This window comes from Mesoplodon mirus (genome assembly GCF_964341445.2).
Source record: "Mesoplodon mirus genome assembly, chromosome: 15".
Classification (NCBI taxonomy): Eukaryota; Metazoa; Chordata; class Mammalia; order Artiodactyla; family Ziphiidae; genus Mesoplodon; species Mesoplodon mirus.
Window position 1 is genome coordinate 26929736 of NC_138991.1, and position 23303 is coordinate 26953038.

At 38.0% G+C, this 23303-nt stretch overlaps 1 protein-coding gene across 3 annotated transcripts in view; it reads right to left on the minus strand.

The window, feature by feature from the left end:
- Positions 1-23303, minus strand: part of TPX2 (TPX2 microtubule nucleation factor) — a 55889-nt gene that overhangs the window by 21249 nt on the left and 11337 nt on the right. For all 3 annotated transcript variants that reach the window (XM_082645836.1, XM_082645834.1, XM_082645835.1), the window contains exons 3-9: positions 19706-19874; positions 16593-16712; positions 11402-11528; positions 4652-4780; positions 3633-3761; positions 1968-2089; positions 847-998 (exon numbers count right to left, since the gene is read on the minus strand). In XM_082645836.1, the coding sequence (XP_082501962.1) occupies positions 847-998; positions 1968-2089; positions 3633-3761; positions 4652-4780; positions 11402-11528; positions 16593-16712; positions 19706-19811 (885 nt within the window). In that variant the 5' untranslated portion in view covers positions 19812-19874. The remainder of the gene's footprint in view (positions 1-846; positions 999-1967; positions 2090-3632; positions 3762-4651; positions 4781-11401; positions 11529-16592; positions 16713-19705; positions 19875-23303) is intronic.

The window sequence follows — 23303 nt, forward strand, 5'->3', positions numbered from 1 at the left end:
GCAGGTGGACTCTCAACCACTGCGCCACCAGGGAAGCCCATGTTAATGTTTTGAAGCAATCAAGAGCAAGTTTTCTTAGAAGCGAAAAAAGCTACAAAGGTATCCCATTCCCCAGTCCCATTTAAAAATTTTTAATTGGGCTTCTGGACCTGAATCAGGTCAGGCAGCTGCCTGAATCAAATTCTCTCCACACATCCTACCAAAAACTGACTGATGCAGAAGCCTACTCTTTGGGTCATTAATTTTGATAAAATTGGTCTCTGATTGGAAACAGAACTCTTCAAGGACTTACGTCCCAAAGGAAGAAGCACAACCCCAGGATTTAAGACTGCAAAGGACTGACTTCACCAAGTGATGATGGTGACTGCAAATGCAAGGAGAAATGCTTAGTGCTAGAATTTTTATTTAGGATTGTTACTGTTTTTGTTAGTGCTCTGGTAAAAAAACTGGGTTTGAGTGGTCTGCCCCAATCCCATTTTCCCCATAAACCCTGTTATATTTTGCACACAACTTTGCAGACACAAGATTTTTTCAAAAATTTTGTAATAGCACAAGCTGTAACAAGCCTGTAACTACAATTTGCCACACATAATTCTATGTGTTTTGTGTACAATTCAGTTTTCTCAATTCAGTTTTCACAGCAACTTGCTAAGATGCTTCCCAGAGACATAGAGTGATTTATCCAAGATTATACAGCTAACAGGGGCAAAGTGAGGATTCAGACCTATCTTAACTCAAAAACATATGCTCTTCTCAATTATATTCTTGTAACTAGTGACCACAAATACTACACCAGAATCCTCACTGAATTACTAACAAGAATATTAATTTAGTCTATCAACTTACAGGAGACGGAGGATGCTTTCGCAGTTCAGATGTAAAGTTCACTTCCTTATACTCCTCCTGGTTCTTAGGATGTTGTTTGATTCGCTCATCTGTGAGGAAGTGGAAGTCAACTGATTTGGTTACCTGGCTCACTGATTTCTTCACAGGGAGCCCTGAGGGAGGAGCAGAGTAAAACACACAGATAACACTAAGAATAGAGAACATAAAGTAAGTCCCCTTTTATCCAGTCCTTTTGGTATTTCTATTACCATGGATCTAACTTTGTTTACTCTCTACATATAAGCCAACACTTGAAACAGTCCTCAGGGACACCAGTATATGTGCCTTATTCATTTAGTACTATTGGGTTTGAGGCCTTTCAGTCAGAGGCAAACTGTTATAAGGTAGCACAGGGGAGAAGAATCCCACCTCCCAGTTGTGGTCATAGCTCTGGAGACAGAGAAACTGGAATACTTTTGATAGGAAAAGCTATGAATTGACTTTAAAAGCACACTTAACTAAGCATCTCCAAGAGGGATACCCTATAAACTCCAGAGATGCTTTTCAACCCAGTAAGCAGAGCTTCACAGCTTTGACTCCACCAATGATAATTATGCCAAAGCAAAGTAGAACTCTGATCCCTTCAGCTCTCTCAGTCATACTTTCCTCCATAACTACAACTGGATTCACTCAGCTGTCTTTTCCTCTGACTAGGATAAAATGGGAAGACAATAACAAAAAGCTGGTCTGCCCAATTGCTCTATCTTCTGTCTCAATCCTAGTTCCTTCCTATTCTAATACAAAGAAAAAGAATTAGGAGAAAAAAGGAAGGAGGAATTAACTCCACTTAGAGAAATGAGGTAAGGACTCATGGAAAAAGGCCTCAAAAGATGGGTGTGACTTCTTCAGTTAGAGATGGAGAGGAACAGCATGCTCTAAGAAAGGACCAACATATGTAAAATGTTCTAGGGAATGATCACTGGGATATGAATGGTACCCATGTCCAGGTTTCTAAATAAACACATCTTTTTATGCTGACTACTGACCAAGAAAGACTTTTGTGCTTTAGAGACTTCAAAAACCCTACCAAGATTATGAGAAGCACCCCCTCATAAATCAGACTCAATCAGAACCAAGCTGACCTGCTCCTGCAAGAGCAAATCTCTTGAATTCTTCATTCCTTTTCCGCATCTCTACCACCTCTTGCTGCATTTTCATTCTCTTCTCCAACTCTTGCTCCTCAGTAGTTTTTAGAATCTTCTGCCTAAAAGGCAAATCAGTAAAGGAGATGGGAGAGGAGAGGAGAAAGTGACTCAGTGGTTAAAAAAACCTAAAGGCATTATATAGATTAGATTTTTAACCTGTGATAAAATAACCATCAAAACCAAAAATTATTACCTAATAAATCGATATTAACTTAGATAACACTATGAAAAAAGATACAAAATTTATTCCAAAATATTGAAAAAGTTTCTGAAAAAACAGCTAAAATAGACTATAGAAGCTATTACAAAATATCCATAAATTTGACTATATAATGATTAACTTTTATGCTACAAGAAAAACTAAAACTAAAATACCAGTAGTAATATTTTCAACAAACATGGCAAGAGGTTAATATAGATAAAATATATACTGTGATAGGGAGAACAGACTTAGGAGTAAAGCCAACGAGAATTCAAATCCCAACCCTGTTGTTTCATTTTCTGCCTATGTGATCTTGAGAAAACTATTTAACCTCTGTGAGCCTCAGTTTTCTCCAATGTAAAATGGGTAATATGAATACTTGTTCTCACAGAATACTTGTGACTATTAAATCAGATAATGTTTCTGAAATACTGGACACATAGCAAAAATTCAATTTAAAGTAGCCATTCTTAAAAAAAAATAACGATAAAATAAAGTAGCCATTCTTAGTAATGAGAACATCACTAAGACCACTTATAGATAAATAGAAAAGGAAAACAGATGACTCACCCAAGAGGAACTTTGGAAAAGATGCTTACAGTAACAGTTATACAATCTTGTCAGCAAACACATAAAAATTAAAATAATTTGATGCCATCAACATATCAGTTAAATTTGAAACAATTTTTAAAGTAAAAAAATTCAATGCAGATGAGACTACAAGGAAATAAAAATATTCATTCAAAGTTGATGGCACTGTAAATTCACACATTCATTTCAGAAATAAAATTAGCAATAAATATCAATAGCCAGAAAACTGACCATAATCTTAGATCAAGGAATTTCTCTTTCCTTATCCTGAGGAGACTACTCAAAGAAAACGATCTGCCTGTAAAGATGTTCATTGATTCCTTATAATAGTGAAAAATCAGAAACAGCATTTTCAACGGGAAATAGTTAAATGTAATTTGATAGAATGCTAACAATCTATCAAAAAAAGGGTAAATGTGAAGATTTTGTAGCAGTACAGAAAATAAAATAGTCTCATAGCAAATGAATAAAGCAGAACCCAAAGATTGCTTATACACTGATTGTAAAAATATGTATTTTACTTGAGTAAAGTCCAGAAGGGAGCTTGGCAAAATAAAAACTGTTCAATTTAGGTAGTAAGAACCTTCACTAACTTTTTCCTTCTATATTTCTTTTACGTTTGTTTTAATAGTTAATTTTTTTCAATCTGTAACACTCAAACACCCAAAAGGACATAAAACAATTTACCTTACCATGGTTATGGCTTTTGGAGTTTCCCAAGCTCCATGTGCATCAAACAGACTGTAGATGTACCCATTTGTAATTTTACTCTACTGACTCTAAAGCTGAAATTCAGGATAGAATCATACCTTACAGGTGGGATACAAGGCACAGTATGTCTGCCCTTGGCTTTCTCTGGGGAAGACTCATTCTTTTCAGAAGTATCTTGATGAGCACTGCCTTCTTCCTCTTCCTCTGGCTTCTTTTTATTGTGAGAACTTGAGTTGAAAAGGACAAAAAATATACTCTCAATTCCCTACAGCATATCCTGCTCTACCCTCCTCCCCAGATCTACCACACATGGCTTAAATTTTCTCATTCTTTAGGACAACAACCATGTTTCAACAGCAAGATTCTTCCAATAGTATCATCAGATCATATATACCAATGGCTACAATGGGTGAACTTTGAGAATGCCAATAGAAGTCAGGGTAAGAGTTGTCTGATGATGGTTCAGGAGGGTAGAAAGAGATTCCAACTGCTCATCATCAACTGAACAAATGCCAGACAGCTAGTTGTCTTCTCAATATTTATTCCACTTTCTTTCTTATTAACAGAACCCCAATTTTGCTTGGGGCAGCAATGTATGAAGGCAAAAGTATTGTACTTGCTTCAACGGTCTCTACTGCAACTAGAGGGGATCTAATTTACAGTTCAGTCAACTGAGGTATAACATAAGTGTTTCTGGAAAATATTTCACTTTCCTGATATGGGTGCTGCCCCTCTCTTTGCCAGACCCTTCTTCTTCTCTCAAACATGGATATGATACCTAGAGATATAGTAGCTATCTTCAGGTAATGAGGCAACAAGCACTAAGAAGAAGCTAAGAAACACAGAGCAGCCATCTTGAGCAACAAGTATGAAAAAAACCCCTAAGACTCAAAGAGATGTCATTGAACCAAAGCTAGCAGCAAACTACTTTCAGACTTCTGTGAAGCAAATAAATCACTATTCTTTAAACCTCTCTAGTTAAATAGGCTATTACCTTCAGCAAAATACATTCCTAACTGATAAAAATAAGAACAAGCACCATGTATTCTGCTTCCTATTACTATAGGAGCAAACGGGGTAAAATCTATGTCAAAAGACAGAAGCTGTGGCTACTTACACTCTCATTTTTTTGGAGGGTGGAATTTCATTGACGATTACAGGAGTAGCACATCTCTTGGCTTTCATTTGTACATGATGTTTTTCTTTCCGTTCCAAATTCTTCTGAGCAGAGAGTCTAAGAGATCTTCTATGGTAGAAGAATTGACAAAACTTATTTGTAATGAATACATCTCCTATATATGCAAATACTCCTCAGAAATGTGAAAATATGTCGAACTACAAAGGGCTATAAAAAGTGGTATTATTTCTGCTCTAAAAAAAAAGTGGCATTATTTCTGCTCTAAAAATCTAATACCTTCTTGTCTTACTGATAGTTTTTGAAAATTCACCATAAAATGTTGGTACTTAAGTGCATTGGTGTTTGTAAATTAGACCTCAATAGAGCTGATTTAATTTTGTAAAAAGGCACTGGCAATCACCTAGTACAACTCCCTCCTTTTGGAAGTATGCGTAAAAGTAAAAAAAGATGAGGTGATTTGACCCTGTTACACAGCTAATTGCTGTCAGACTTAAAATTAGAAATCAGACCTCCTGGAAATTTACTACCAAGTGTTTATTTTCTCTACTTTCTTTTAGCCATGGCCCCCTATTTTTGTTAAAATATATAACACATAACAAAAAGTACACAAAACAAAAATTAAGTTAAATGATTACAGAGTGAAGACTCATGAAATCACCACATAGACTAAGAAATAAAACACTGGCAGCAGATGCTATCTTGACTTTTACAGTAATGATTACTTTTTCTTTATCATTTTACCATACAGACATGCATTCCATAAATACGGTCTGTTAGTTTGGAAAGGAAACAAAAAACATTATGTAATAATCAGACTACTGCAAGCATTTTTTCTGTCTTGATTTATTTTACTCAACATTATGTTTGTGAAATTCAACCACACTGACTCACATAGTTCTAATTCACTGATTTTCAATGCTGTGTAACATTCATTGTAGGAACATACAATTATTTATCCAGCCTACTGTTGATTCTCACATAATGTCTCTTGATGTACACATTGTTGTTGGGTATGTTAAGTTGTAAGGTTGCTAGGTCATTGATAGACATTGGTTTATCAACTAAAGTTATTTTCCAAGGCGCTTGTACCAATTTATGCTTACACTGACTAATTTACGAAGTCTACACTGCTCTACATTCTCCAAAACAGTTAGTATTGTTGGACGACTTAATTTTAATCATATAAATTGGTATAGAGTAGAAACTCATTGTGGTTTTAATTTGCTTTTCCCAGTGAGACTGAGCACCTTTTCACATGTTTTCTGGCCATTTGGGCATCCTCTTTCATAAAGTGCTAGTTAAGTCTCTTGGTTGTTTTCTACCACATTGTCAATCCTTTTCTAATTGATTAGTAGGAATTCTTTATATTCTGTCAATATGAGGCCCTTTGTAGGTTTTTAGTGTTACAAATATCTCCTCTCAATCTAGGGGTTGGCTTTTCACTCTCCTTATGGTATCACCTGATTAGACAAATATGCTCAAATACAACAACCTCCTTCCCTAAAAGCATGTCAGTGTTTTTCTGTGTGGATTCTATTTAAGAAATCTTCCACTATTCCAAGGTCATGAAGATATTCTCCTATATTTCCTTACATGAGCTTTAGCTTTCACATTTAGAACTACAATCCACCTTGTACTGACTGTTTTCTATGGAGTGAGGTAGGGGCTAATTCTCATTTTGTTTTATGTGGCTATCCATTGTCCAATCATTGTTTATTGAAGGGGGAAAAATAAAAACACCCTCTCCCCAAAGGTCTGCAGTACCACATTTGTCATATATTGTGTCCATATATGAGAGAGTAAGCTTTTATTTGATTCCATTGGTCTCATTTATCCTTGGGTAATACCACAAAGTCTTAATTACTGTAGCTTTATAATATTGTTATCTACTAGAATTTATCAATGTCCAAAATGAAAACCTTTGGGATTTTTGTAGAGATTGCATTGAATCTATACATCAGATAAAGAGATTTGACATATTTACATTACTGAGTCTCTCAAACCATGAACATGGTTATGTCCTGCCATTTATTTAGATCTTGCTTAATTTCTCTCAAGTCTTAAGATGTATTAGTATATATTCAAATTTTTATTAGATTGCATAGAGTACCTAATTTTAAAATCTTTATCATAAAGAATTTAAAACTTAGTAAAAAGTGAAGAGAATAATATAATGAACCACCAGGTACTACTCATTTCAGCTTTAAAAATTTCAACTTATAGCCAATCACACTGTCAATTTTCCCTCCATCCACCCCACCCCCAGCTTTTGAAGCAAATCCCAAATTTCAGATCTTTCTTCTGCAAATATTTTCATACCAATCTCTAAAAGTACTCATAAAAACAATTACATGGAGTAATGCAGAGTGCATTTATCATGCAAATCTTCTTGTATATTATTACAAAATGTACACAATATATAAAAATATGACTACTTGAAGGCACTGAAAAGTGACCAAAAGCAGGCAGAAAAAAGAGAAACATTTATCCATGAAAAGCAACTACAAAGGTTAAGAATTATGAGTTAGTAGCTTTTTTGCCTGAGGGCACACCCCAAATGCGGCAGCTCCAGCAGCAGAAAACTCTAATCTCACTGGCTGTAGATAATGGAAGATAGAATTCAGGCCAGTACAGCAGCTGGAAACTTAGGAGGAAAGTCCCGGAAGTGAAGGAGCTACAGAAAAGGTATCACCCAAAGTCTGAGCCAAAACTCTGCACAAATTCCTATGTATTACTATATATGCTAACTATGCATGTTTAGAGGAGACTGGGGGGCCCAGTGAAAAAGCAGAAACTGGTGAGGTGTCCATCCTTAAAAGACATAAATGCACTAGGTAAGACTGGTGAGTTCGCTGGTTTTTATTTGATTCAGTGCATTCCCCAATGTGTATATAGTAGAATGGCACACAGCTAAAGTCTTACTAGCTTTAGGTATCAGAAGACAAACATTAGGGCTGGCAAAACAACTGGAAATTTAGAGGCAAAATGAGAAGCAAGAGAACCAGAGAGGATGAACCCTTAAGCCTGAGTATAAACTCTACTCGGTCTTGGCTGACCACTAACATTTTCAGGCACAGGGGAGACTCCAGGGAGCCAGACTAAAAAAACAACTGTATATGCAGATATATGAATGGCCAGTAATCACATGAAAATGTGATCAACATCATCAGTCATCAGAAAAATACAAATTAAAAACACAATGAGGGACTTCCCTGGTGGCTCAGTGGTTAAGAATCTGCCTGCCAATGCAGGGGACACGGGTTCCAGCCTTGGTCCGGGAAGATCCCACATGCCGCGAAGCAACTAAGCCCATGTGCCACAACTACTGAGCCTGTGCTCTAGAGCCCACGCGCCACAACTACTGAGCCCACGCGCCTAGAGTTCATGCTCCACAACAAGAGAAGCCACCGCAATGAGAAGCCCGCACACCGCAACGAAGAGTAGCCCCTGCTCACTGCAACTACAGAAAGCCTGAGCATAGCAACGAAGACCCAACGCAGCCAAAAATAGATAAATAAATAAATTTATTTTTAAAAAAAATACAATGAAATATCATTAAAGAGACTGACAATACCAAGTGTTGGCCAGGATATGGAGCAACTGATACTCTCATATACTGCTAATGGGAATGTAAAATGGTACAGTCACTTTGGAAAAATTCTGTTTGTTATAAACATACACTTAGCAGTACAGTCCAGCAATTTCACTCCTAGGTATTCACCCAAGAGAAACACGTCCTCACAAAAATCTATAGGCAAACTACTCGTAGCAGGTTTATTTATCATAATCCCAAACTGGAAACAACTCAAATGTCCTCAACTGGTTAATGGATATACTGTGGTATATCCATCCAACAGAATTTATTATCAGCAATAAAAAGGAACAAAATATTAATATATGCAATGACATGAATGAATCTCAAAAGCACATGCTAAGTGAAAGAACTCAGATATAAAAGAGTACATACTATACAATTCCATTTATAAAAATATCTAGAACAGGCAAAGTTAATCTATGGCGACAGAAATCAGAACAGTGGCTGCCTCTGGGTGGGAGGCGGGAAAGTGAGAAGGCAGAAAGAACAGTAAAAGTTGAATTTAAAGGGAGAGGAATGAGGGAATGTACTGAGGTGATGGAATTTGTTCTATATTGGTATCGTGGTTGCATTATAGACTTGTCAAAACTAATCAGACTGTGCCCTCAAGAGCTGTACATTTTTCTATATGCATATTATACCCCAATAAAATTAGTTAATTTTTTTTTAATGGACAGGGTTTCATTAAAAATTAGAAGGAAAGAAGGCAAAGTACATGAAGACATGGCCATTTTGGACCACTACTTAAATTCAATATACAATGATATTATCAAGTCAGGAGAAGAATTGCTGAATGTCTTTAGGGAGAAGTTGCTAAGGGATGAGACTAAAAAAATTAAAACATATATGTGGGGCTTCCCTGGTGGCACAGTGGTTAAGAATCTGCCTGCTAATGCAGGAGACACAGGTTTGAGCCCTGGTCCGGGAAGATCCCACATGCTGCAGAGCAACTAAGCCCGTGCACCACAACTACTGAGCCTGCACTCTAGAGCCTTCGAGCCACAGCTACTGAAGCCCGTGCGCCTAGAGCCCGTGCTCTGCAACAAGAGAAGCCACCGCAATGAGAAGCCCGTGCACTGCAACAAAGAGTAGGCCCGCTCGCCACAACTAGAGAAAGCCCCCACACAGCAACAAAGACCCAATGCAGCCAAAAATAAATAAATAAATAAATAAATTTATTTTAAAAATATATGTGGTAAAGCAACACCTGCATGGAAAAATTATTATTATAGACTAAGGCCTTATTGACTTTTAACTATTCTGAGTCAAAGGAGTTTTGGCCATCTTTTAGCTTATCCATCAAAATCATGTGAGAAGAAAATTGTAGGAAATTTGTATGATTATCTATACCTTCCTATTCCATCTGCTATTCTTTTCTAGATTAGGCATCCCTAGACTAAGATAAATCTGAGATCTAAGATAAATGGCACTAATGTTTTACCTCTTTATGCATTTTCATAATGGAGTCTCATTTACACACTACTACCACATGTTATCCTATTTGGCCATTTCTTGCAATAAGCCTGAGAGAGACGGTTATTCTCAGTAAACTAAGGTTTTGAGTAGTAGAGATATCTGCCTTTAAAACAAACGAAACAAAAACAATTCAGGTCTTCTGACTCTGTGAACAGCTGGCTTTCTGTCATACCATCATTTCCAAAAAGCATTCAAAAATTCATTCAGAATGTGGGGCAATTTTAGTAATCATATACATATTCAAAATGCAGAAGCCAAGACACTAGCACTATCTTGGACTCTGAAGGAATCTACAGGATACTGGGTCCCTTTTCCATAGGGACTTAACAATCTAAACATGGAACAGAAACCATAGAATCAACCTGTAGCAATCTCTTAAATTTCCTGTGATAGCTGGTTGAATCTCACAGAATTTTTCAATTAAAAGGGGCTTCTTCACCAGAAAAGATTAAAATAAGCATGTATGATACCATCTTCAAAAGGTGATCCCCTTATACCAGCATGAGGCTTTGTAAAGGGTAATTTCATTATTTCTGAGCAATAGTATTATAAATACTCTGCCATTCCTCAATATTGTTGACAACAAAGTATAAAGCATTAAATAGTTCTGGAATTTATTTATTTATTTTCAAATATTTATTTGTTTATTTGGCTGCACTGGGTCTCAGCTGCGGCACTTGGGATCTTCATTGCAGCATACGGGATCTTTTAGTTGTGGTATATGGAATCTTTAGTTGTGGCATACGAACTCATGCCATTGTAGCATGTGGGATCTAGTTCCCTGGCCACGGAACCAACCCGGGCCCCCTGCATAGGGAGTGTGGAATCTTAGCCACTGGACCACCAAGGAAGTCCCCAGTCCTGGAATTTAAACTCTATGGGTGAGTGGTAATTATTAGATGGTGAAAGATTTTTTTTTTTTTCTTTTTGGCCATGTTGTGTGGCTTGTGGAATCTCAGTTCCCCAACCAGGGATTGAACCCAGGCCATGGCAGTGAAAGTGCTGAGTCCTAACCACTGGGCCACCAGGAACTCCCAAGTGAAATTTTAAAAAAATCTAATTCAAATAATCTTTTGATTAGTGCCATCTGAAGGCAACTAATATTAAGACTAACAGCTTTGTTTTGGTTAAAAAGAGGATACCGATACAAAGTGCAACATTCAAAGACATTAGATTTTCAGAGGCTCCTAGTGCCAAGAGTACAGCTTACCCCACCCATCCATCCACCCCTTCACTCAAGACTTTATTCAGCTTTGCTCCTGCAAGACACTGTTAGGTACTAAGGATACATGACACTTGCCCTTATGAAGTTTATTTACAACCTATACACAGGAAAAAAAACAAACTTGCCACATATCCACACAAATAAATGTAAATGGCAACCCATGTTGACAGCGCAAATAGCAAGGACTTTGGATCCAAAGTGATCAGTCTGAATCCTGTCTCTGAAATAAATCTGCCTTGGGCAAGCAACTTAGTACCTCTGAGCCCTTATCTATAAATTAAGCATGTTACCTACAACTCATAAATGTTATGAAGATTAAATAAGGTAACATGAAGAGTCTAATGTAGTATGGGACATATAGTAGGTGCTCCAGTAACTCTTCTTTGAACATTATTAATATAACCACTACTTTTGAACACCAAAACAGTCTTACCTCTGAGGCTGAGCTAGAATATTTTTTGATGTGGTTCCTTTGACTTTCAGAGAAGAACAAGCATTTGTTGGAATGGACTCTTCTACCAGGTTTTCTTTTTCTGCCTCTTTGTTATAAGTGTTGTCAACTGCAAGAAAGCAAAAACTAGTCAGTACTCAAATCCCAAGGAAATGAATTGGAGATGAGAGATACATGTGTATATATATGACTTAATATAGAATTCTAGATTGCAAATTGTGTGTGTGTGTGTGTGTGTGTGTGTGTGTGTGTGTGTGTATCCCTCCTAAGCAGTGAAATCTTATGCAGAAGAGCAATTTATAAAAGCTACTTTGGTTGAAGCAGAAATGAAGTATCCAGGGCCCTGCCTATTTGCCAGCCTAAGGCATCACCTCAGAAAAAAGTATCCCAAACACATTCTCATGACATTTTTTATTTTAACATCTTCTTATGACATTTTAAAAAGATAAAATTCTGAAAGCTTCCATAGAGAAAAAGAAATCACCTAAGGAAGGAAAATAGGATAAGCTGAATTCCTCATCAGTAACACAGGACGATAAACGATAACAGAATAATGCCTTCAGAGAAGTCAAGAAAAAAATCTTTTAATCTGCAATTCTATATTAAAAGTAGCAAGGAAAAAGCAACAAGTTACATACAAGGAAACTCCCATAAGGCTATCAGCTGACTTTTCAGCAGAAACTGCAGGCCAGAAGGAAGTGGCACAATATATTTAAAGTGATGAAAGGGAAAAACCGACAACCAAGAATACTTTACCCAGCAAGGCTCTCATTCAGATTTGATGGACACATCAAAAGTTTTACAGACAAGCAAAAGCTAAAAGAATTCAGCACTACCAAAGGCAGCTTTATAAGAAATGTTAAAGGGACTTCACTAAGTGAAAAAGAAAAGACCACGACTAGAAACATGAACATTACAAAAGGAAATATCTCATTGGTAAAGGCAAATATACAGTAAAAGTAGTAAATCAACCACATACAAAGCTAATAGGAAGGTTAAAAGACAAAAAAAAATCATCTGTATCTACAATAAGCAGTTAAGGGATACACGAAACAATTAGATGTAAAATATGATGTCAAAACAGTAATCATACAGGGAGGAGAGTACAAATGCAGAGTTGTTAAAATGCATTTGAAGTTATGAGATCAGCAACTTAAAATAATCAGAGATATACAGATTGATAAATATAAACCTCACGGTAATCACAAACCAAAAATCTATAATAGATACACACACACACACAAAGAGAAGGAATCCAAATATAACACTAAAGACAGTCATCAAACCACAAGGGAAGAGAATAAAAAAAGAACAAAGGAACAAAACCTGACATACAAAAACAACCCAAAAATTAACAAAATGGCGATAAGTAGATACATATCAATAATTACTTTACATGCAGATGGACTAAATGTTCCAATCAAAAGACACAAAGTGGCTGAATGGATACAAAAACAAGACCCATATATATGCTGCCTACAAGAGACTCACTTCAAATCTAAAGACACACTCAGACTGAAGGTGAGGGGATGGAAAAGAGTATTCCATGCAAATGGAAATCAAAAGAAAATGGGGTGGTAATAATTATATCAGACAAAATAGACTTTAAAACAAAGAATGTTACAAGAGACAAAGAAGTACACTACATAATGATCAAGGAATCAATCCAAAAAGAAGATATAGCAATTATAAATATATATGCACCCAACAGAGAACCACCTAGATACATAAAGCAAATATTTACAGACAGAAAGGGAGAAACTGACAGTAACACAACAACAGTAGGGGACTTTTAACACCCCACTTATATCAATGAACAGATCATCCAGACAGAAAACCAGTAAGGAAACACTGGCCTTAAATGACACATTAGACCATATATATAGAGAGAAAACATTCTATCCAAAAGCAGCAAAATACATATTCTTTCCAAGTGCACATGGAACATTCTCCAGGATAGATCACATGCTAGGCCACAAAACAAGCCTCAGTAACTTTAAAAAAACTGAAATCATATTAAGCATCTTTTCTGACTATAACACTATGAGACTAAAAGTCAACTATAAGAAAAAAACTGCAAGAAACAAAAACACATAGAGTCTAAACAATATGCTACTAAACAACCAATGGATCACTGAAGAAATCAAAATATACCTGGAAACAAATGAAAACAAAAACACAACAATCCAAAAATCTATGGGATGCAGGAAAAGCTGTTCTAAGAGGGAAGTTTATAGCAATAGAAGCTTACCTCAGGAAACAAGAAAAATCTCAAACAACCTAAGCTTACACCTAAAGGAACTAGAAAAAGAAGAACAAACAAAACACAAAGTTAGTAGAAGGAAAGAAATCATAAAGACCAGAGCAGAAAGAAATGAATAAATGGAAATAAGTGAAATAGAGACTAAAAAAATAGAAAAGATCAATGAAACTAAGAGCTGGTTCTTTGAGAAGATAAATAAAATTGATAGACCTTTAACCAGACTCTTCAAGAAAAAAAGAGAGAGGGCCCAAATCAATAAAATCAGAAATGAAAAAGGAGAAGTTACAACTCACACCACAGAAATACAAAGGATCATAGGAGATTACTACAACCATCTATATGCCAATAAAATGGACAACCTAGAAGAAATGGACAAATCCTAGAAATGTAAAATCTCCTAAGACTGAACAAGGAAGAAATAGAAAATTCGAAGAAACCAATTACTAGCAATGAAATTGAATCAGTAATTTAAAAAAAACTCCCAACAAACAAAAGTCCAGAACCAGATGGCTTCACTGGTGAATTCTACCAAACATTTAAGAAAGATGTAATATCTATTTTACACAAATTCTTCCAGAGAAATGAAGAGAAGGGAATATTTATAGAGTAAGGCCAACATTACTCTATCAAAATCAAACAAAGGCATCATAAGAAAGGAAAACTACAGATCATTACTCCTCATGAACATAGATGAAAAAATTTTTAACAAAAAAATGTAGCAAGCTGAACCTAATACATATATAAAAAGAAAAATACCATCCTGACCAATTGGGGGTTTATCCCAGAAATGAAAGGTTGGCTTAAAATTGGAAAATCAGCATAACTGAGCATAGTTAAAGAATAAAAGAGGGCTTCCCTGGTGGCGCAGTGGTTGAGAATCTGCCTGCCAATGCAGAGGACACGGGTTTGAGCCCTGGTCTGGGAAGATCCCACATGCCGCGGAGCAACTAGCCCCGTGAGCCACAAATACTGAGCCTGCGCGTCTGGAGCCTGTGCTCCGCAACGAGAGGCCGCGATAGTGACAGGCCTGCGCACCGCGATGAGGAGTGGCCCCCACTTGCCGCAACTAGAGAAAGCCCTCACACAGAAACGAAGAGCCAACACAGCTCATGAATAAATAAATAAATAAATAAATAAATAAATAATAATAAAAATAATAATAAAAATAAAAGAAAAAAGAAAAAAATCATATAAACGTTTTAATAAATGCAGAAAAAGCATTTGAGAAAATCTAGCATCCATTACTATAAAAATTATCAGCAAAATAGGAATATAAAAACAAAGGAATCAAGATAAAAAAAAAAAAAAGGAATAGAAGGGAAATTCCTCAGCCTGATAAAGGGCATCTATGAAAAAACTACAGTTAACATCATACTTAATGGTGAAAGCCTGAATGTTTTTGCCGTAAGATCAGGAATAAAACAAGCATGTCTACTTCTCTACTCCTATTCAGCATCCTACTAAAGGTGCAGTATGCAAGAAAGAAAAAGAAACAAAAGGTAGATAACATAATCACCTTTGTAGGAATCTGATGGAATCTACAAAAAAGATACAAACACTACTGAGTTTAGAAGATTGTAGGATATAAGATGGACATAGAAAAATTAATTGTATTTCTTTGTACTAGCAACACAATAGAAACTTGAAATCAAAATAGAGGTCTGAAAAGTGCTTTGAGAACACAAATAAGGGGAATCAATTAGAGAAAAGATATTTGAGCTGGAACTTGAATGATAAGTAAGGACTTCTCAGTCAGATTAAAGGTATTCAAGGCAGAGGGAATAGCACTAATGAGACAGGTAAGAATGTGTGCTAACAAAGAACAAAAAGACTGCAGAGCCCAAGGGGTATACATGCATGGAAGCAGGGTACATGGTCTTTGCCAAATGATGGGCCATGCAGAGGTCTCTTGCTCTGGGGCTTACTGCTGATATAACAGTCTTAAACTGAAAGTGGTCCAGACAAACTAGGTACATCACATCCTCTTTCAATTCAAGAAGAGCACAAAGACCATCAAAGCAACAGAAAATCTGCCACACTTCTAAGCACCTCAAGTGAAACGTGCACATAGTTCTAACCTCTTATGCAAGAAAGATGGATGTAAAAGTTCAGGATCCTTGTCCAGATCCCAAATTCAATAGATATCACCTGTACTCATGAATAAACTATTTAAAAGTCAGCCTAGCAACTCAGACTCTGCAAACTACGCAAGTTCACTGAAAATACAGCCATTTTCTGATACGGCCCTCTAGTTATTGGTGTGACTGAGGCTAGTTTCAGATTTACCCATAAGATTAATTTTCAAATGTTCTAAATTGATTGTGGTGATGGCTGCACAACTATGCTGTGAATATATGAAAAAACATTGAAATGTACATTTTAAGCAGGTGAATTGTATGATATGTGAATTAATCTAAATATAGCTACTATTTCAAAACAAGAATCATTTTTGAGGATTTAAAGAAACTTTTTTTGTTTTAATCAAATAGATAGTATCTTGCAGATTTAGTAACTACTAGTTTAAGTGTCAATCATCTTTAAAAATCAGATACGTGACTCAAAGAATTCTTGTACAGTTAGCAAGCAGTACATTCTTTCCTCCTGCTGTTTTGTTACCCAGCCAGACCGAGGTTAGGTTACATTAAATCTAGTCATAAAAAGAAAATAGTTATATATCTGGCAATAAAATTCTATGTTAGCTTAATTTCCAAAAGACTAGGAACAAAAAAAAAAAATGCAGCACATCATTAGTTTCATGTTCACCATGAAATGAATAAATGAATTAGCACATTTCACCAATTAAAATCCAAGGGATACATCATTTAGGTAATATCCCCAGATCCCTCAGGTTCCTAATATACTGTTCGACCATTCTGCCAAGCAGCTTTTTTCTAAGATGTTCTTTCTTACCTGGTCTCAAAGGTGTGACATCTTGCTGAAGATTAGCTGTTCTCAGAGGAGTTTTGCCCGGAAAAAGCCCTCCTGTACCATTCTTCCCAGGAAACTTATTCTCCAAATTGGCCTTCTCTTCTGTGAAAAGGTAAAATCATCATCGTGTAAACAATCAGCAAGAAAGCAAAATAAATTAGTGTCATACACTTAATATGGGGCCTAAATAAAGCCTCCTACCAGTATACTTCTAACTCATTTGCAAGTACCAGCAAAGTTCTAGTGTTCAAAACGGAATAAGTACACACTATATGTCAGAGCGACTGCAAAAACTATCACTAAAACACTGGCAACACTGAACAATGTATCACAGAAAAGAAGTGCAGACTCTGCATTGTGAATAGCTCCTTATCTTTGCTTGATACACATTCAGGACCATACAAGCATAAACTGGCCTTATCTACCACCTAAATACATCATGTTTCTCTTAAAGAAAACTGTATCCAGCAAGACCTGCAAGGCTTACAAGGGACATCTGATAGTCTAATTGTGTTGAGGCTCTTCCTCAACTAGGAGAGTGTGGGGTGTATGAGTATGGAACAGAGTTAGGCTCTCTTAAGGAATTTTATCTTAGGTTCTGCTATGCCCAAAAGCCAGTGCAAAGCAGTGAAAAGCGTGTTCTACCAACAGCCTACTGATAGAAATTTTAGGAATGTGGCGAGCCCCAGCAATAACTCTGTGAATGTGCACTCTGATTTCAACTGTGTAAAAAGATGTGATTATTTGGAAGAAAGTTAGAAAGTAATATATTAGAACTAAGGTGATTTTGAAAAAAATAGTGAGATTCATTTTTTCTTCCAAACTGTATCTAATAGTATTGTTATATTAATACTTCCTTTCTTGTTTTCAAGAAAAACTTGGAAAAAGAGATAGACAACTCAGCTCTTTCCTCAGGGTTTCTGTGGGCCAAGGGCATGGAGAAGACCTTTTATAGCAGCTGGCCATCTTATCCACCCTTCCTCCTACACCACACCCAAAAGACCCCTCCTCTCAGGATATCCACTGGATTTTATTAGAATCCTTTTCCAAGAGAATGGCATAAGCCAGCACATTTGGACACTGCATTATAAGTGTTAAGTACAGCTGCAATGGCTAAGTTCTATCCCCCATCACATACTGATTTCTCTTAATGAGGAGGATAAGGACATGAGATAGAAGAAAATGAAGGAGTCCCAACAAATACTAGCCTCACATATCACTGGGCTCAGATATTATTCCAACGTAATATAAAAATAAAACCACATCGTTATTTGTTGACCTGGTGTCAAATTTTGTGTCATATCACCTGCTCCAACATCAGGCAATCCTATCTCTATTTGGAGTTTGGGTTCTGAGTAGTATAATCCCTCCATTTAAAAATGAACTGGGGGGGCTTCCCTGGTGGCGCAGTGCTTGAGAGTCCGCCTGCCGATGCAGGGGACACGGGTTCGTGCCCCGGTCCGGGAAGATCCCACATGCCGTGGAGCGGCTGGGCCCGTGAGCCATGGCCGCTGAGCCTGTGCGTCCAGAGCCTGTGCTCCGCAACGGGAGAGGCCCCAACACTGAGAGGCCCGCGTACCGCAAAAAAAAATAAAATAAAAAAAATAAAAATGAACTGGGGAGCTTCCCTGGTGGCGCAATGGTTGAGAGTCCGCCTGCTGATGCAGGGGACACAGGTTCATGCCCTGGTCCGGGAGGATCCCACATGCCACGGAGCGGCTGGGCCCGTGAGTCAGGGCCGCTGAGCCTGCGCGTCCGGAGCCTGTGCTCCGCAACGGGAGAGGCCACAACAGTGAGAGACCCGCGTACCGAAAAGAAAAAAAAAAAAAAAAAAAATGAACTGGGGGGTGCTTCCCTGGTGGCGCTGTGGTTGAGAGTCTGCCTGCCGATGCAGGGGACGTGGGTTTGTGCTCCAGTCCAGGAAGATCCCACATGCCGCAGAGCGGCTGGGCCCATGAGCCATGACCGCTGAAACTGCGCGTCCGGAGCCTGCGCCCCGCAACGAAAAAAAAAAGAACTGGGGGGAATTTCCTAGAGGTCCCGTGGTTAGGACTCCCTGCTTCCACTGCAGGGGCCATAGGTTCGACCCCTGGTCGGGGAACTAAGATCCCTCAAGCTCTGTGGTGGGACCAAAATCAAACAAAAAAAGAACTGGGGAGAAGCAGCAAGAGGGAGATGAGTATAGTTATAAAAGGGCAACACAGGGTCCTTGTGATGTTAGAACTGTTTGATATCTTGACTGTGGCAGCAGATCAACAAACCTACACAGGTGATAAAATTGCACAGAATTTAATACACATAAATAAAAATAAATACAAGTCAAGCTGGAGAAATCTGAGTAAGACTGTCAACATCATAGTTGTAATATTATACTCTATGCCCAGTGACAGTAGAGCAAGTTTTTATGTGACTGCCATCACTACAGACATGTCCTAGAACTTCACTCAACTTTGTTTCATCTAGATCTTACCATATGTCCCTAAAGCTTAAATATTTGTCATTCTTAACTGGAAAACATTGATTTCTACTGATAGTCCATTCCCAAAATACTGGGCATCTCGATTATTTCTATCATATCGGGGATGACAAAGTATCTTGGTGCAGAAAAGAATTTATATTTTTTAATTTATTTATTATTATAAATTTATTTATTTTATTTATTTATTTTTGGCTGCATTGGGTCTTCGTTGTTCCACGCAGGCTTTCTCTAGTTGCGGCGAGCAGGGGCTACTCTTCGTTGCGGTGTGCGGGCTTCTCAATGCAGTGGCTTCTCTTGTTCTGGAGCACGGGCTCTAGGCACACGGGCTTCAGTAACCGTGGCATGCAGGCTCAGTAGTTGTGGCTCGCGGGCTCTAGAGCGCAGGCTCAGTAGTTGTGGCGCATGGGCTTAGTTGCTCCGCGGCATGTGGGATCTTCCCGGACCAGGGCTAAAACCCATGTCCCCTGCATTGGCAGGCAGATTCTTAACCACTGCACCACCAGGGAAGCGCAGGAATTTATATTTTGGTTATCTACAATCCCTTCTATTTTTGAAAGGTCCCCAGCACAAAGCAAGTTACTAACCCTTAAAACAACCAGAGAAAGCAGATACTTACCAAACCAGGAATCTATGTTTTGGGTATCTTCCTCATCCTTCAAAGATGTAAAATTGATGAAGTCTGTTGGAGCATCATAGGAATAGGAGGTTGTAACTTGTGACATTTTTTCCACCCTTGGTGCAGAACAGCAGGTTTGCCCAGGGTTTGTTTCTCAATAGGTCACCTCCTAAGGAAAGAAATAGTTCAGAAACTTGGTGGCACATTTATCTTAAGGTACTGATTGCCTAACAATTACTTTGCTTTTACGATCACATTTGCAGTTCTGAAAATCACCTAGGCAGTATGCCTTACTTTTCAAATCACACTAACAGTTAACTTCGCTTTTTCAGTAACTTGAAGACACTCCTTGAGGTAAATATGTTGGAATTAGAAAGAGGTCAAATTTGATGAATACCTACAACATGCCATGTACTGTGCTAGGTGTTTTACATTCATTATCTTATTTTCCTCAATCTACCGTTTTCTCATTTCCAGTCTCCTCCACATCCAGTGTGCTTTCTCTCTGCCCTGAATAACCCAATTTCTGAAACACCGTTAAATTTTATACCTACTGACCAAAATCTTACTCATCATTCAAATCCAGTCCAATTCTCTGTAAAATCTTTCCCAGTTTCCACCTATCACACCTAATTGTTGCCTCTCCAAAGCCATAGTGCTTTTATACCATCTAATTTTATATTAGTTAACTATGCAAATGTCTCTCCTAGTAGATGCTGAGTTCCTGTAGATAAGGATGAATTTTACTCACTTGTGTATACCTCATCCATCAAGGTGCTTAGAACAGTATCTCATACATAGTAAAAGCTCAATATAGTTTTGCCAAGTACAGGTTTTTTCTTTAGAAATACTTTCATAAAAATACTATTCCTGGGCATGAAGAGAAAGACTTCAAAAAATACATAAAAGAAAAAAAAAGTACATAAAAGGCACAACATGCAGATTAGGTAAAAGAAACATGTCAAACATATGGGTCCATCCTTACTTCTGCATACTTTGTACAGAAGTACTGTCCTGTGTCCTCTGTGCTGTGGAAACCTGTGTAGGTTTAAAGTCAGCCCCCACTCCAGCCTTGTATGGTTAAGAAAATAGCTGGAAGTATTCTGAAAAATAGCCGAAAGGCCACACTCACTGGTAAATAATTTCCCTATGAAACCCAATGAGCCATTTGTCTTCATCCATGAAATGACATGTACTTAAAGTATTCTGTATCTTGGAAGAGAAGTAGATATAAGTAACAACTTGCATACACATTATTAAACTAAGTACCTTTCTGTAAGCCCTTATTTTAGAAATACACATGCTCATTTTTAAAAATTAGATCACAAAAAAAATTAGATCACAAAAATAGTTTTCATAAAAACCTACAATGCCACACTGCTCCAGACACACACACAATACCTCTCTCAGTCTCTCTCTCTCTCCACACACACACACGCACACACTTGTTTCTTCAAATGGGATCACTGACATTCTGAATCTGCTTCACATATCGTGAGCATATTCCTTGTCAATAAATACAGATATATCAGCAACCACAATTTACTTATCCCCTATTTTAGGATTTTCCCAATATTTTCACTTTAAAGATACTACTAGAAGAATAACCATGTAGCTAAATTTCTGTACATATTCTTAATTCTTCCCTTAAGACAAATTCTCTTTTTATTATTTATTTATTTATGTTTTGTGTTTTTGTGGGGTTTTTTTTGTCTTTTTTTTTTTGTTTTTTTGCGTTACGCGGGCCTCTCACCGTTGTGGCCTCTCCCGCTGCAGAGCACAGGCTCTGGACGCGCAGGCCCAGCAGCCATGGCCCATGGGCCCAGCCGCTCCGCGGCATGTGGGATCCTCCCGGACCGGGGCACGAACCCGTGTCCCCTGCATCGGCAGGCGGACTCTCAACCACTGCGCCACCAGGGAAGCCCATGTGGGGGCTTTTTGGCTGCATTTGGTCTTTGTTGCTGTGCGTGGGCTTTCTCTAGTTGCGGCGAATGGGGGCTACTCTTCGTTGTGGTGCGCGGGCTTCTCCTTGCAGTGGCTTCTCTTGTGGCAGAGCACGGGCTCTAGGCGCACGGGCTTCAGTAGTTGCAGCACACAGGCCCCAGAGTGCGTGGGCTTCAGTGGTTGCAGCGCATGGGCTCAGTAGCTGTGGCACGCAGGCTCCAGGGCACACGGGCTTCAGTAGTTGTGGCACGCAGGCTCAGTAGTTGTGGCACACGGGCTTAGTTGCTCCTTGGCACGTGGGATCTTCCCAGACCAGGGATCAAACCCATGTCCCTTGCATTCATAGGTGGATTCTTAACCACTGCGCCACCAAGGGAAGTCCCAAGACAAATTCTTAAAGATGGAATTGCTGGCTCTTGACACATACTGTGAAAACATTCCTCAGAAGAGTAATACCCACTAGCATTACCAGAGAGGTGTGCCCGTTCTCTTCTGGGCACTAACAGCCCTCAGTGCTCATTTTCTCTATTTTATACCACTATACCTATGCTGTGAGATAAACCATGAGATTAGTTCCACCCAACCTCATTGCTGCTCAGTGGTTTGGCCATCATTTCATTAGCTTCTCTCAGTGGACTTGGGTAATTCAGAAGGAATTTGTTCTGACAGATATTTAGTTTATATAGCGACATCAACCTATACACCAGAGAACCTCATTCTCCCATGGTCTCTCTTATGAACTCACCGAAGCCAGAACTCCACAGATACCTTTATAACAATGTGCCGACTGAGGAACTTAATGTAGAAATATGACCTTTTGGAATTGGGAGGAATTTTAAATAACACCTAACTTTTTAAGTTTATAAAGATTAATTAAAGCGAAATGGGGTCCTCCAAGATCACACAACACTACTAATGATTACGGTAAAAACAGTTCCCCAAGGTGATTATACATGCCAGACACCATGAGGTACTAAATTGTACTATTTTAATAACCCTCAACAATCCTCTAAAGCAACAATTATTATTTCCATCCTAGAAGAGGAAGCTGAAGGTAAGGGAGATTAAAAGACTTCCCAATATCATACAGTTATATAAAAGCAGAATTAGATCTAGAACTGAGGCCCCTGACTTCAGCACAGTGTTTTTCCTATATCGTTCTGCCCTCTCACCCTATGAATTAGAGGAGCATGTTAATGTAGTTATAGTCTTTATTTGCACAGAAAATAGTACGGTTATTTCTTTCCAAGTAGATCCATTCTTCATAGTCTTTTGCCCTGAATAGAGGATTCTTTATTATCTTCCTTCTAAGTTTTCATTCTCCCCTATTTCTACTTTCATTATTCAGTTTAACTCAATAAGCTATTTATTAGCAGTCCACTCATATTACACACTTGCTAGAGGTCATAAATGTGGGCTTGATAATATCGGAGCTCCTTTCTCACTAATATTCAAGGATGAGACAATATGTCTCATACAAAAGGTAGAAGATCTAGTCTCAGACACAAAGGAATTAAAACCTAGACAGGAGTCCTATCAGACTCAATAAATAAGACAGTATAAATATTTAAATTATATAGTATAAACCATAAGTATAAAGAAAATTAGAGGGACTTCTCTGGTGGTGCAGTGGTTAAGAATCCGCCTGCCAATG